The sequence below is a fragment of the Gobio gobio genome (genome assembly GCF_949357685.1).
Source record: "Gobio gobio genome assembly, chromosome: 19".
Taxonomy (NCBI): domain Eukaryota; kingdom Metazoa; phylum Chordata; class Actinopteri; order Cypriniformes; family Gobionidae; genus Gobio; species Gobio gobio.
In genome coordinates this window covers 9173915-9188752 of record NC_137112.1, presented here as the reverse complement: position 1 = coordinate 9188752, position 14838 = coordinate 9173915, and the positions used below count along the sequence as shown (strand labels likewise).

The 14838-nt window shown below is 38.8% G+C and overlaps 1 protein-coding gene across 2 annotated transcripts in view; it reads left to right on the top strand.

Annotated features, from left to right (window-relative positions):
* Positions 1–10484, top strand: part of camk1b (calcium/calmodulin-dependent protein kinase Ib) — a 126194-nt gene extending 115710 nt beyond the window's left edge. For both annotated transcript variants that reach the window (XM_079844684.1, XM_079844683.1), the window contains exons 7-12: positions 621–696; positions 856–968; positions 1225–1303; positions 3935–4022; positions 4140–4281; positions 8185–10484. In XM_079844684.1, coding sequence (XP_079700810.1) covers positions 621–696; positions 856–968; positions 1225–1303; positions 3935–4022; positions 4140–4281; positions 8185–8282 — 596 coding nt within the window. In that variant the 3' untranslated portion in view covers positions 8283–10484. The remainder of the gene's footprint in view (positions 1–620; positions 697–855; positions 969–1224; positions 1304–3934; positions 4023–4139; positions 4282–8184) is intronic.
* Positions 10485–14838: the final 4354 nt, after the last annotated feature.

Here is a 14838-nt window from a genome sequence, read left to right as displayed (position 1 = left end):
ATATGTTCGTGTGGGAGCTCGGATTAAAGTGTGTTCTGCTCTTAAAACAAGCCGACTGTTAACTGTTAAAGACTGCATTCGTAACCGTTCGGTACACACGCGCACCAAACCGAAAGCCCTGTACCGAAACGGTTCGGTACGAATACGTGTACCGTTACACTCCTAGATGTCACTAATAGGCAACGCACGGACACCCGTGTCCTGGTTAAAATTGCTTGTTTCTCTCGATTTAAACATTCTTGGAAACATTTGGGATAATGTAAGTACATAAGTCAACAAAATATATCAAATAGTTCTAGTGAGTTTTGAATATTTGAATCCAAAAATCTTACATGTTGTGCCTTTAAATTGACTGTATTATTATATTAACAAATTGATTATACGATATACCAATTAATTAATTGCACATAGCAATATTGGTGCCTCAGTTACTTGCAGAATTTACATATGGGTCAAGGGGAATGATTAATAACATTATCTTTATATAATTAATCACAAACTATCAGGTTAAATTGTCATTTGTAAAGCGTTCCGACCCGGTGGGTCTACTTGCTAGAAAAGGCTAAACTGTTAAATCAATGTATGAATTGATGTTTGATCTCGTTTACTCTGATCTTCAGCTCCTGAGGTTCTGGCACAGAAGCCGTACAGTAAAGCAGTGGACTGCTGGTCGATCGGGGTCATCGCTTACATCCTGTGAGTGCGACTACTACTGCTGCTTTTTATATGTGCATTCTTACATCGTTTCCTTTCTCTCCTCTCTGTTTCTTCATTTATCATTTCCTCATGTTGTACCTGAACTGAATATGTTCCCAAGATTTCAACTGGGCTCACCATCTGTCCGTCTCTTCTCAGTTTATGTGGCTATCCGCCATTTTACGATGAGAATGATGCCAAGCTCTTTGAGCAGATCCTGAAGGCGGAGTATGAGTTTGATTCGCCATACTGGGATGATATCTCTGACTCAGGTATGGCACAAACTACTTTCAAAGTTTCATGAAGTTTAATGCTGATGACATGTGACTTTTCATGCTTTCTTTTACCAAACTCTACATTTAGAGAGTCAAAATATTAAATTTATGTCTGGGAAATCTGAACCCAAGTTATATTCTCTTTCTTTCTTTCTTCCTCTGACAGTTCTTTTTGTTTCTCATTGACATTATGGAAACAGTTAATGTTCTTAACAGTCATGTTCTTAAGTTTAACCATGTGCTCTTTTCTCAGCCAAAGATTTTATTGTGCATTTAATGGAAAAAGATCCCAGCCAGCGTTACACGTGTGAACAGGCTCTTCAGCACCCATGGTATGAGTTCAGACTCCACACTGAGACTTTACAGTCCACACTTTACAGTCTCTCATATTGCATAGCAATTAAAAAAAAAAAATACAGCTTGCATACAGATATTTATTGCCATAAATATTACGGTTACCAGATGTTGTGGTTTTACTGCTTGAAAAAGCAATCAGACATTGTCATGAACCATCACCTTTCAAATATCTGTCAACAGATCCAAGAACACTATGAGTGCCTTTTCCTGATGATGTAGAGCTTGTGGAATTCTTTCCAGCAGCGTAATTTATTGACCCTTGTGTCGTTCCAAAACCATATAACTTTCTTTTATGGAACAAAAAAGGACTATTTTGAATATTGTTTACGCTGCTATTTTCCATACAGTGAAAGTAAATGAAGGGATGAATGCTAAAGAGCTCCGAAAATGACACGTCATCAGAGAAGAGATTATGAGGCCATGTGTTTTTAAAAAAAATATGTGCAGAAATAAATCATTTGTAATAAACACTGCAATATTCCATGAAAAATTTGTATTGTCCATTTAGATTTAGATATTGGCTTTTAAGCCGTTATTCACTGAAAATCTGCCACAGCGTTAAAATCTCATTCATATATTTGAATACTCATGAAAAGTTTTGGTGCCTGGCCTGTCATCAATACACTGTCAATGTGAGCCAGGTGTGCCGGGCAGGGCCAATAGCCTCAGACATCAAGCACCAAGGCCAAAATCAAGTTACGTTTCCACTGTCGGGCCAGTAGCCCTGCAGCACTTCCCTAAACCCACCCTCAGTGGTGGAGGAAGTACTGAATCTCAGTACTTAAGTAAAAGTACAAATAACCAGAGATATATTTACTTTAGTAAAAGTAGAAGTACCACAATGACAACCCTACTTAAGTAAAAAGTACCTGATTTTAAATGTACTTTAAGTATTAAAAGTAAAAGTACTTGCATAACAATTTATTCTCTTAATGTCTATATTCTAATAATAAAAAAAACTAAAAAAAACAATATGGGTTGTGGCATTTTAATTAAGTTAGTTTTGGGTTAATGTAATTGTGCTTACCATTTGTGGACCAGTTTACATTTATGATATTTTTACCTTTTATAAAGGGCATTTTTCCCTAATCTTATTAAATATAGGCTATTCTTCAGCTTTCCTTTTATATTCTTAAATTTGATCAATAAATTAAGCTAGAATAAGACACTGTAGGGATGTTGCGGCAGGTCTTAAAGAGTGAGTCATTGAGTCGATTCGTTCAAACGTTTATGAGCGGGTCATTGAATCTTTGATTCAACCGATTCATTCAAAACTCTGAATCATTCAGTAACACACTGTTGCTGTGAGGTGCGTTATGGTTCTGATGTGATCTTGGAAATATTTTCGCTGCTGAAATAGAACAAAAACAATCAATATGAGTGACTTAATGTTAATTAACTGTTTATGAAACTGTGAAATGAAATCAGTATTTCAAACATTCGCTTGTTTCTGAAAGTGCGTTTTGAGCTGAAAATTGTTTAAATGTTGGAGTTAGCTGATAGCCTGATATAATAACGTGGGAAATGAGCAGCGGTGTTGACCCATCTCCTAGTCTCAGCTTCAGACGTCACGTCCACGGACCGTTGGCTGAACGTCTGATGCATATGGGACACTTTTCTGGAAACACTCCAGGAGTTGCAAAGTCATCATCTTATAGGTTCAATTTTACAGGATGTCCAGAGACGTGTGTGTGTTGCGTTCTTTAACGGTCCGCCTGGAAACGAATGCCGTGACTCCAAACTCCTTTGTGGAAGAAGAACGCCGTCGTGTTTACACCTGTGGCAGTGCTTACCAGGATCAACTAAACGCTGGATTTTCAAAAGTATTGTTGCAGTATATTTGCACATCAATAATTTATAGATGCACGGCGGTCTGGGACATTGACTTTAGATTTTCAACCTAAACATGACGTGGAACAAATTGAACTGTGATTGGTTGCGTTACATGTCAGTCAAACGTCCTCTTGGGCGGTCCTTGACCAATGAAAGTCCATACCTTCTGCCGTCAGTCTGAAGGTCTAGTTGCGCAAGACTAACCGTCTCCTGACTAAACTCCACCTTTGTTTATAACCACTCCTCAAGCCCCAGTTGGCCCGCTTTGGACCAAGGTATTCAGCGGGCCAAAAAACCCTGGCGAGGCCCGATCAAGCCCCGGAAGTGACAGTGGAAACACGACTGGGCCCGGCCCTGGCACACACTAGCACGCTCGCTTTTGGCCCCACAGTGGAAATGCGGCTTATGATGTTGAATGCCGTTGGTTTTCACATCATCATGTCATATGAAGTTTGAGTACGCAGAAGTGACATTTGAGCGCTTGGGCTGAGGGGAACATTTTCAGTGTATAGCGATGGAAATTTTGATCAGTTCCTGAAACATTGTGGTTGACTACCTACTGTATCTTCATAAGAATTCCAATGTAGTGAGAAAGTAAGCCGTTCCACTTTGGAACGGAAGTGGGAATAGATGTTGACATAGCTTTGCATTTTGTATAAACCGTTGCTTAAAACAGCAGATTGGCTACTCAAAGAGATCATTTGCTTTTATTGGCACACAGACTACTAGTTGAGACATTGGAAACTTGAACATGAATGTGTTTTGTACTTCAGGATCGCTGGAGACACAGCGTTGGATAAGAACATCCATGAATCTGTCAGTGCCCAAATCAAGAAGAACTTTGCCAAAAGCAAGTGGAAGGTAAATCCTTGGATATGAGAGTGGAAGGAGTGTTTTTTTCTTATATACTGTACTGCAAATTACAGATGAAAAGCATGGTTTTTGATTTCGGTGGCTATTTTTCTCTATCATTCACAGCAAGCATTTAATGCCACAGCTGTAGTTCGTCACATGCGCAGGCTGCAGTTGGGAACCAGTCAGGAGGGCCAAATGCAGTCCACCCTGCCCAGCCCGTGCCACGGAAACCTGCTGCTGCCCGAGGGGGACGAGGAGGAGAGCTGTCAGTATCTAAACATATCACATTTACATTTCCTATTGTTTTTGCATACCCTTTCACACAGACGGACATTACTGTTAACTGCCAGTCATATTGAAGCAAACCAAATATTTACACTGTCTGAACTTGAAACCACTATGGCTATCATTTATCTGTGCATCACATATCTGTATATTTCAGTATTGGTACAATTTTTAGTCAAGCCAGAACATATTTCACCTCATAATATAAAGAAAGGAAGACCGAAATTATATTTGACTAGTGCTGTCAACGTTAACGTGTTAACGCATGTGATGTTTTTTTACCATTTAAGCGCAATAAGACTAAAGAGAACCCGCTGTCTGTGAATGTCCTGTCACTCACTATGTTAACATGGACAGCAGTAATCTAATTATTGACCTTATTCTGAATAAGACAATATTCTGATTATAATGATGTATAACACTTGCCTGAATGATAAAAAACGAGTTATTTGAGTCTCTTGGGCACTGATAAATAAAAAAGAGAGCTGGCGCGACCAACGACTCGAAGGGGTTAAAGTGTTTACATGAGTTGCTTTTAGAATATTCCGTTCATGTTCCTGTTTTACATGTTATAGAACATAGCTCGATTAATGGCACGTCCCCATGCCACGCTACGCTGTCCCAGGTCCAATCATAGCGCGACTTTGGGAGGTCTGTTAAAATTTTATGGGCTCAGGCAACCCGTTGTAACTTTACCTGCAGGTGTCGCTGTTGGACACTGTTACTTTATAAAAATGAGTGATGTTTATACTTTTTAATGTAATTTATATATATATATTTGATTAATGATGAAAAAGGTTTCAAAATCGGGATTGTTTTTTCCTGCTGTCGAGCCACAAATATAATGAACAAAATGGCTCGCGAGCCTAGAGGTTCCCGACCGCTGCTGTAAGCAGACAGTTTGGTCACAGTTATGAATATGGGATTACAGATACAAACTTATTGTATTTTACTTTTACAATCAGCAGAATAATTGCAACAGATAGACGTGCGCCAGAATCGAGTACTCTTTTGCGCTTGAACGAACAATTACACACAGTTATGCCAAAATGTCCGTTTTGTCGAATATCCTGATAAGATCAGTCTTAAATTAGTTAAAGTCTTGAATGAACGTAAAGAGTTGTGAGAAAATGAGACGCGTGTGAGATATTCAGCAGTGGCAGATCTTAAAGTGACAGCGGCCACTAATGCTGTCTGTCATTAAAGGATTAGTTCACTTCAATATAGGGCTGGCCGATAAATCGATTTTATCGATTAACTCGAATGTGTAGTTCACGTTGACTTGTTTGAATGAAAATCGTTTTTCTCTTTAACATCCGCCAACGTTCCCCTCTGGGTTCCTGTAGATCAGAATGGGTTCAGCCCTCCCCCCGCGCGTTTGCCATAGAGATACACAAACAACAAGGACAGTCATCTTACAACATACAGTGTCATTCGTAAGTGGTTCGGTTTTTCAGGATCAGTCGCAGAACAAACAATACCACGCCGCAAAGTGTGTTTGAAGTCTGAACGGAACCGCGCTACTCGTTTGAGCTGCGCTGCGTTGACCGTTTATCAGCGCGAGCTCATACACACGATCTCGTGACACCGATACACAGCGCTGGGGGATCCAGTGAGAAAGAGTTTGAATTTACCACAGAATTAATAACATCGCTACTGCGAATAACATCTAGTGGAAGCGTTCGGCGCAGAACTCTCTGTTATAAACCACAGACATCAGATCAAACAGAGCTGATGTGGAGACCAGGAGAAACATTGAGCCATGAATGAAGTTCAGGGGTTACAGTCCACAAATCATAAACATTCAAGTGCTTCACACTTTTCCCAGCACTTCAAAGCTCTAAATATTATCCAATTTTAATGTTATTTTGAATGTGATGATTTGTAAAAAATAAAGTTTAAAGGTGTAGACCACTTTGTGGCAAACAAGCACTTTTATTTTAAAAAGACATGAAATTACCACTATAACCAATAGATGGCGGCATAGGAGCACTTATTGATCTATTAGCCATTTACACTCCCTAATATATGGACAAAAGTAGGAAGTCACAATGTCTAATGGAAAACAAAACTTTTCTTCAAATTGTGAATAAATTACCCAGAAACCAAGTAAGAGCACTCCTTTAATAGTCACTGAAGCTGTCGGTCAGTTCAGTGTGATACTATAAAAGAACAATGGTAACCTATATTTAATAAGAGCAGAATATTTAAATTTTTGCACATTACTGTTGTTAATAGTTAATTTTATCTGCATATCAATTCATAAACCTTTGACTAGTTTATTCACATGCTGAAAGTTTTGGACCCCAGGTATGTGCTACCAAGCCGCAAATATTTTACAAAAACAAAATAAAGTGAACTTGACAATTTCTTTGTCATCGGCAGATTGATTTTAAGGGTAAGTAGGAGGGAAAAAATCGATCTAAATCGTAAATCGGCTTTTTTGTGGGGGAAAAAAAAGGGATTTTTTTTCAGGCCATATCGCCCAGCCCTACTTCAAAATATATATATATTTTTTTTTTCTACGGTTGAAGGTCCAAACCAATGCAGTTTCAAAGGAAGGGCTTTAGAGGCTCTGCACGATCCCAGACGAGGAATAGGGTCTTATCTAGCCAAACCACTGGTCATTTTCTAAAAAAAATTACATTTGTATACTTTTTAACCTCAAACGTGCAACTTCTGTGTTGTTCTTCTTCACGGCGTATGACGCCATCTCATTGGAAAGGTCACGGTGGAAGTACCGACCCAGTGCCGAACAACTCTCAAGTTCTCCTCCAACTTTAAAATCTTCCAACATCATTGTTTTACCTTTATTTTTGTAAAGGACGTTTGATTTAGGCTGCGTCCGAAACCTGGAAAATGCTGCCTTCGGAGGACACATTTCAAGGTAGGAAGGCATCAAGGCTCGTCCGAATCTGATGTTAGCTTCACTTCCGGTCTCCTGAGATGCCTTCATCTGATCGATTTCGGAGGCAGCATTTATGTATCCTTCACTGCCTTTGATATCCCACAATCCTATGCTTTCCATTCTGTGACAGTTGAGCTAGGGGAAAAAGATGGCGTCCGAAAGTTGCGTTTGCTGGTCAGTTTGTGTGTAAATGTACGTTTTTTACCAACATTTTCCACTTCTGATGTCATTTCTAGCGATAAATTACTAATGTAGTAATTCAATATGTGTTTAGTTCTCACCAAAGCTCTCTCTATTTTGCTGTAGATCATTAAACGTTTACACTGCCTCAGAACTCTATCCGAAATTAATTTTGTGAGGTGCCTTCATGCACAAACGCTGCCTTACAAGTCATTGTCTGATAAGGCAGCGAGGCAACAAGTCACTGCCCAGGTTTTCGGACACAGCCATAGTCTTTGCACGTTCGTTTTTACACTGGGTCGGTACTTACACGTATGTAACGGCCGTGACCTTTCCGCCGTGAAGAAGAACCACACAGAAGTCGCGCATTTGAGGTTAAAAAGTATGTAAATGTTTATTTTTTTTAGATTGACTATTTCGATTTTAGATTCAATCGATTGACAGCACTATATTTTACATAAAGACCAATTTTTTTTTAATTCTTTTTAAACACTATTTTTAATGAAAAAAAAATGTCCCACAAAGATTCATAACTGTAATGTTAAATCTCATTTTCATTATTGTACTGTGTAAGAAATCTCATTCTAATTAGAGGAACACGGTATCGAAAATCAGCCTGTCCAGACAATTTTTTTTTTATTTATTCAAATCAGCATAAATTTAAACACATATAACCATAAAGTTTCCAGTTGAAATAATATATCATTAAATTCATTTCAATTCATTTTTGCATTGATGATGATGACTTTTTGGGGGTCAAAATTTAACTAATAAAATGTTCTCTCTCTTTCCTAGCCCTGCGGAGGGAAAATAGTGGCTGTTCTGAGGGTGTCGGTGAAGGGAATGACATCCAGAACTGCACCTACCATGTCCATCCTACTAGTCGGGTCTGAGTGTCAATAATCCTGCAGTAACCAATGACTGACTGTCCTGTTTTTCCACTGGAGTCCTGCCACACCCCCAGTCTGGCCAGGAATACTGAGCAGCTCCAGCATCCTGGTGCCTCCACTTGGAGGCACTGCAGTGTAAAGAACCCAGGTGGGAACGGGGTCACTACTATTCCAATGGAGGGATTCTGTTTAACGAGAGTACGAAAAGAAAAGAGACAAGAAGATTGCCACAGGCGCTTCATGGGTAATATATGCTTTGATGGGAGCTGGATAGAGACAGTGTTTTAACTCATTTCTTAAAACAACACCGTCTACTTTCATTTTTCTTTTCCTAAACTACAAGTATGCAGGCCTGTTTCTCTTTTCATTCAAAATGCACGCTCTTGCCACAGTGGCTGTTGGTATGTGGCCTAGTTTAATGCACACACATTTTAGATTCGGCAAAATTTTTTATTCGATTGAGAATTGATGCTAAAATCGTCCATTTTAAATTCACACCTTTTTCAACTAAGGTACGAACAGATTTTACATCCATGAGATTGTACATGATCGTTTGTCTCTTCCATAAGAAGCGCTGATTAGGTGTAAAATATATTTTAGTTTGGGTTCGAGACATCTTTTTTTAACGTCTTTTTGCACACTAAAGTCTTCTCAACAGATCATGAATTCATTGTCAGTATGTTTAAGAGCGTCTTTCTCGCTTCAAATGTTTTCTGTGGTGCCTTCATGGATTCAGTATCAATGTTTTACTTTTTTATTTGTTCAAAGGTGTTTCGTTTCGTCTTTTCTGTTGGGAATGTTGGAAGCTGTACACATAGCTGTTTACCGTCAAATTCATCTACAAGGCATATATACGGCTATCCTAGGCTATGCACTGTCGGTGGACGCTTTGTAAATGTCTAATGTTTAATGCTGCCATCCTGTAAATACTGCAAAGCTTTTGTTTTTTTGTAAACCCCTTTCTATTACAACATTAAAAGTACTCAGGGGAGGAAATATTTAGAGATATATAGAAATCAGAGAATTTTGATATATTAAATGGACGTTTTACAAGGAAAAAAAACTAGAGGATACTGAAAACATGTCACTCACTAGTACGAGACTGTGGTCCAAATTATATAGCTATATTCATGTTGGAACTGTATGAAAGTAACCTCCATTAAATGACATGAATGTCTGACTTGACTCCAATTTTATTGTTTTGTTTGTTTCCATTCACTCCCATCCCCCCAAAAAAAACCATTAGGTGGAAAAACCGTTTCATAAAAGTCGCAGAGTTTTCCACGGGTCCACAAGATGGTGGCTCTCCATAATGCGTTGAAACTTTTTGTTTTTAGGGAATATTTTCAAAAATGTATATATGCTGTTAAATGCTTTGGATGAATATAATACACAGTGCTACATTCTCAAACGATACCAAACGTTTTGGATTTATTGATATTGTAAAAGTACATCATACTGCTTGATTTGTGACAGCAGTTTCATAGACCCTTTGTCATCTGTCTATAATGTTTGGAATGGTTGTTGGAAGGTTCTCATAACAACATAGGGTTAAACTTTTCATTCTGGTGCATCTGTTTACCAATAGATAAGAAAATGTGAGGTTGGGGGAAAAAACATTTTTAGAAATTAACTTTTAACTTCTTCATTAAAAAAAAAACAAAGAATTATACATTTTGATGAACAACTATAAGATGATTTTGTTCTATATCTGCATCTGCTTTCTGAATTTATTTTCGATACGTGGTGAAGGATGAAATGAAGTTTTAAACAAGTATAAAAGAGTTATAGTGAAAACCAAAACGTGAGGAACATTCTGTCATGTGATTTTGCCTGCTGTGTCGCTTGCGCAGACTTCCTGTATTGATCAAGGTGCCATTGTGAGATGGTGGGTCAAAGAATAAATTCAATTGAACTAATCAGTCGTTGCTGTGGTAGCCCTTTACATGCTGTGGCGTTATCAAAAAATATATGTATGATTGTATTTTGCACAGTAATGCACAGATATTGCATAGTGATTGTGGTTGAGACAGTGGAAATGAGGATTTGATATCCATATATATGTTGATATAGTCAGAAGCAAATGATTTAAGCATGCTGTGGTGATTTATGTACATACATAAACAGATTATTGTAAATACACAGATAAATATGTTTACTCAGAAATATATGCTATTGTTAAATGTGCAAAAAATAAAAGTTTACTAGTTCAATTTAAGATCAATGTAAACCTCAAAAATATTTTCCTTGGCTAAATGGCACCATGGATCCAACGATACACTGTAAAAAATAAGTTATGACAACATACGTTATATTGCTAAAAGTTTTGGGACGCCTGCCTTTACATGCACATGAACTTTAATGACATCCCATTTTTAATCCGTAGGGTTTAATATGGAGTTTGCCCAACCTTTGCAGCTATAACAGCTTCAACTCTTCTGGGAAGGCTTTCCACAAGGTTTAGGAGTGTGTTTATGGGGATTTTGGACCATTCTTCTAGAAGCGCATTTGTGAGGTCAGGCACTGATGTTGGACGAGAAGGTCTGGCTCACATTCTCCGCTCTAATTCATCCCAAAGGTGTTCTATCAGGTTGAGGTCAGGACTCTGTGCAGGCCAGTCAAGTTCCTCCACACCAAACTCGCTCATCCATGTCTTTATGGACTGACACTTTGTGCACTGGTGTGCAGTCATGTTGAAACAGGAAAGGGCCATCCCCAAACTGTTCCACAAAGTTGGGAGCATGAAATTGTCCAAAATGTCTTGGTATGCTGAAGCATTAAGGGCCAGATTTACTAACAGCTTGCGCCAGCGCAAACCCTCGTTTGGCGTTAAAAAACTACTGTCCGGAAGACACGCAGTGATAAATTAGCGCTGAAAAGCGTGGACAGTTATTTTTGCGGCTGACCTTATTGCAAATACATTGGTAGGAGTTTCCCTTTCAGATGCAAAATGTATGGGAGGAGAGTATTTAAATGAATCTTGCAAGGTGATTTACAAAGGTTTGCGCTCGTCAATTTACTGGTGTTTGTGCCATTGTTTACCACCTTAAACCGCACACTAATGGGTAGATTGTGTTGATCATTATGGAAACGATCCGTCTGTGTTCATTAATTTGCGCATCGTCAGTAGATCACGCACAGAACTGTACACTCCCACTGGCGCTTTTATGGAATTGCACTCTCACGCTAATTTACCCTGTTTAGTAAATATGACCCTAAAATTTCCTTTCACTAGAACTAATACCCCTTTTCCACCAGCATGAACGGTGTGCTAGTTCAGAGCTAGTGCTAGTGCTAGTGCCGGTTCGGAGTTGGTTTGACTGACGAGCCTTCTAAGAACCGATTTGCCTTTCCACATGCTAGAGAGCCACCACAAAGTCCCTATATACTTATATCTTACGTCCCTATATACGTCTCATCTTTCTCATCTTTTGGAAAAGGGGTATAAGGGGCCAAGTCCAACTCCTGAAAAACAACCTCACACCATAATCCCTCCTCCATCAAACTTTACACTTGACACAATGCAGTCAGGCAAGTACCGTTCTCCTGGCAACCGCCAAACCCAGACTCGTCCATCGTATTGCCAGACAGAGAAGCGTGATTGGTCACTCCAGAGAACTCGTCTCCACTGCTCTAGAGTCCAGTGGCGGCGTGCTTTACCCCACTGCATCCCATGCTTTGCATTGCACTTGGTGATGTTAGGCTTTGATGAGCTGCTCGGCCATGGAAACCCATTCCATGAAGCTCTCTACACACTGTTCTTGAGCTAATCTGAAGGACACACAAATTTTGGAGGTCTGTAGCTATTGACTCTGCAGAAAGTTGGCAACTTCTGCACACTGTGCACCTCAGCATGCGCTGACCCCGCTCTGTGATTTCACAGATGGCCTACCACTTCGTGGCTGAGTTGCTGTTGTTCCCAATTGCTTCCACTTTGTTATAACACCACTAACAGTTGAGCGTGGAATATTTAGTAGTGAGGAAATTTCCCGAATGGACTTATTCTTATATACACATGTGGCAACCTATCACGATACCACGCTTGAGTTCACTGAGCTCCTGAGAGCGACCCATTCTTTCACAAATGTTTGTAGAAGCGTCTTCATGCATAGTGCTTGATTTTATACACCTGTGGCCATGGACGTGATTGGAACACTTGAATACAATGATTTGGAGGGGTGTCCCAATACTTTTGGCAATATAGTATGTTTTTACATTGCTTTAACTCATCAAATTAAGTTAAGCAATTTTCAACTTTGTTCATAAGTTATACAAGATTCAGCTCAAGTTGATTGTACTCAAAAATTTAAAGCAGCAACTTTTTTTTACAGTGTAGAGACGGGGTCATGATTGTCATTAACTATGTTCGGAGTGGAACACAAGTGTGCTGTGTACTGCATACTGCACATTATATAGGCCTACTGTATACTGCCTCCTATCATTTAAAAGGGGATGTGAAACGGTTTAGAAATGTTATTTTGCATTCCTAATTACATTTTGTGTAACAGTTAGTTAAAATAAAATAAACTGCATGTCCATTGCATCATGGGATATAGCAGGCTATCTCAGTGTGCTCTGCTGTATACTGCACATTTACAGGAGGTCAGTATACCGCACTAAGTATGCATACTGCACACCGCACAAATAGAGTAATATGTTATTCTGACTATCCCTGCTCTCCATGACTAGGAGTAAAGTGTTGATAGCTACCTCTCTGGCTTCTGAATGCTTTCTGCAGAAGTTGTGTGTTTATTTCTCTTGGACAAAGTGTTTCTGACAGTATCTTGGAAGAAGTTTGGGGATGAACACGGTGTGAAAATGCACCAACTTAAAACAACTCAGGATGGCAACAATACTAGAATTTCAATCCGCATATTAAAAAAGTGCCCCATTTTCCCACACTCCTAAAATGTGTATCATTGGCCTTAGTAAATATGCAAAATGATTTTCAAGGGCTTGACTCTTTAAAACAAATGTCTTGCTAATTTTAGTCAAATAGTCTTAAAATTGACGTTAGATTCATTCCTCTTTCTAAACGCATCTAAACAAATTATTTCTAAACCAAAATGAGATTTGTCATTTTCCATAATACATGTGTTTAGATTGTATTTCAAGGTTGATTTGATTTGAACAAAATATTAACAGTATGCTGTATAAATGTGTAGACTATAACCATTGGAATATACATACTGTGTTTAGCCTTTTTGTAAGACATGTAAAAGCTGTTTTGAGCCATAACTTGTATGGATGCAGTGCATCATAGGTATTTACTGTATTTGTAATGGAGTACTGCTCGATATTGACGCCAATGATTTGTATTTTTAAAACATTTGTAACTGTAAAGTGGATTAAACTTTCCTTGTCTACGCACTGTTTCTGTGTGCTATCTAGCGTGTTGAATAAATGAGAGAGAGAGAGAGATGAGATGAGTGGAAGGATATGGTAGAAGTGAATAATAGCAGGTTATGGTAATAGGCCTACTTAAGTATGTTTTAAAAGTGGGATTTTTGTTCAGAGGTTTAGTATTTCCTGCACCACAGTGGAAATTCTTTGGAGTTCTTGGCCTATGCAGAATGTCAGACATGTTATATAAAAATCACTTAAAGGTGCAGTGTGTATTTATGAGGATATATTGACAGAAATGAAATATAATATGCATAATATGTTTTCAGTGGTGTATAAAAACCTTACATAATGAACTGTTATGTTTTTATTACCTTAGAATGAGCCATTTCTATCTACACACACCACAGGTTCCCTTTACAGTGAAATCGCCATTTTGCGCCGCCTTGTTTCTACAGTGGCCCTAAACGGACAAACTGCTCTACAGAGCGCTAGCTACTCTCTAATTTCTCAGATGACGACATCTTTGTCCTGTGTCGGCCACTGTAGCTTCTCTATGTGCTTCGAAAGGGAGGGGTGAGCGGTTGCAATTCACAACCTCACCACTAGATACCGCTAAAATTGACACAGTGCACCTTTAACTCTTTCTCCACCATTGATGGAAATTTTTTTGCTTAACCAACCCCTTGCTATTTTAAACAAAACATTTTTTAGACTCTTTTATGCAAACATCTTCAAAATGACCCCGAAAAGACTGTATTCAGATATGAATATGTTACATTTTGCAGGTGTTCATCACAGAATAAAGGAGTATGTATGAGGGTCTTTCTGGATTGTTTCCATAGTCCTCTGTCTTCACTATGTGTATCATAGAGAACCATGCAGTCATGTCAGAGACCACAATGTGATGAATGTTTCCAGGATTAATGAACGCACACACTCAGCAGACTTACCTTTCAACAGCAGCACATTGTGTTGGTCAGTCATCAAGAGTCTGTGTGGTTACCACATCCATCAGCATGGAGGTGATAGCTGTCTAACACAAAAGACCAGTGCCCTCGATTCAGAGGTTACATCTCACCACACTCTGAAAAATCTCAGACTTTTATATTGTTTCTGTTAGCAATAAGAGAGAGACAGATAGCCTAGGTGAGAGAATTTGAATTTTTCGAGTTTGTTTTAAAAACATGTTTTTTTCAGACCAAACAATGAGTTC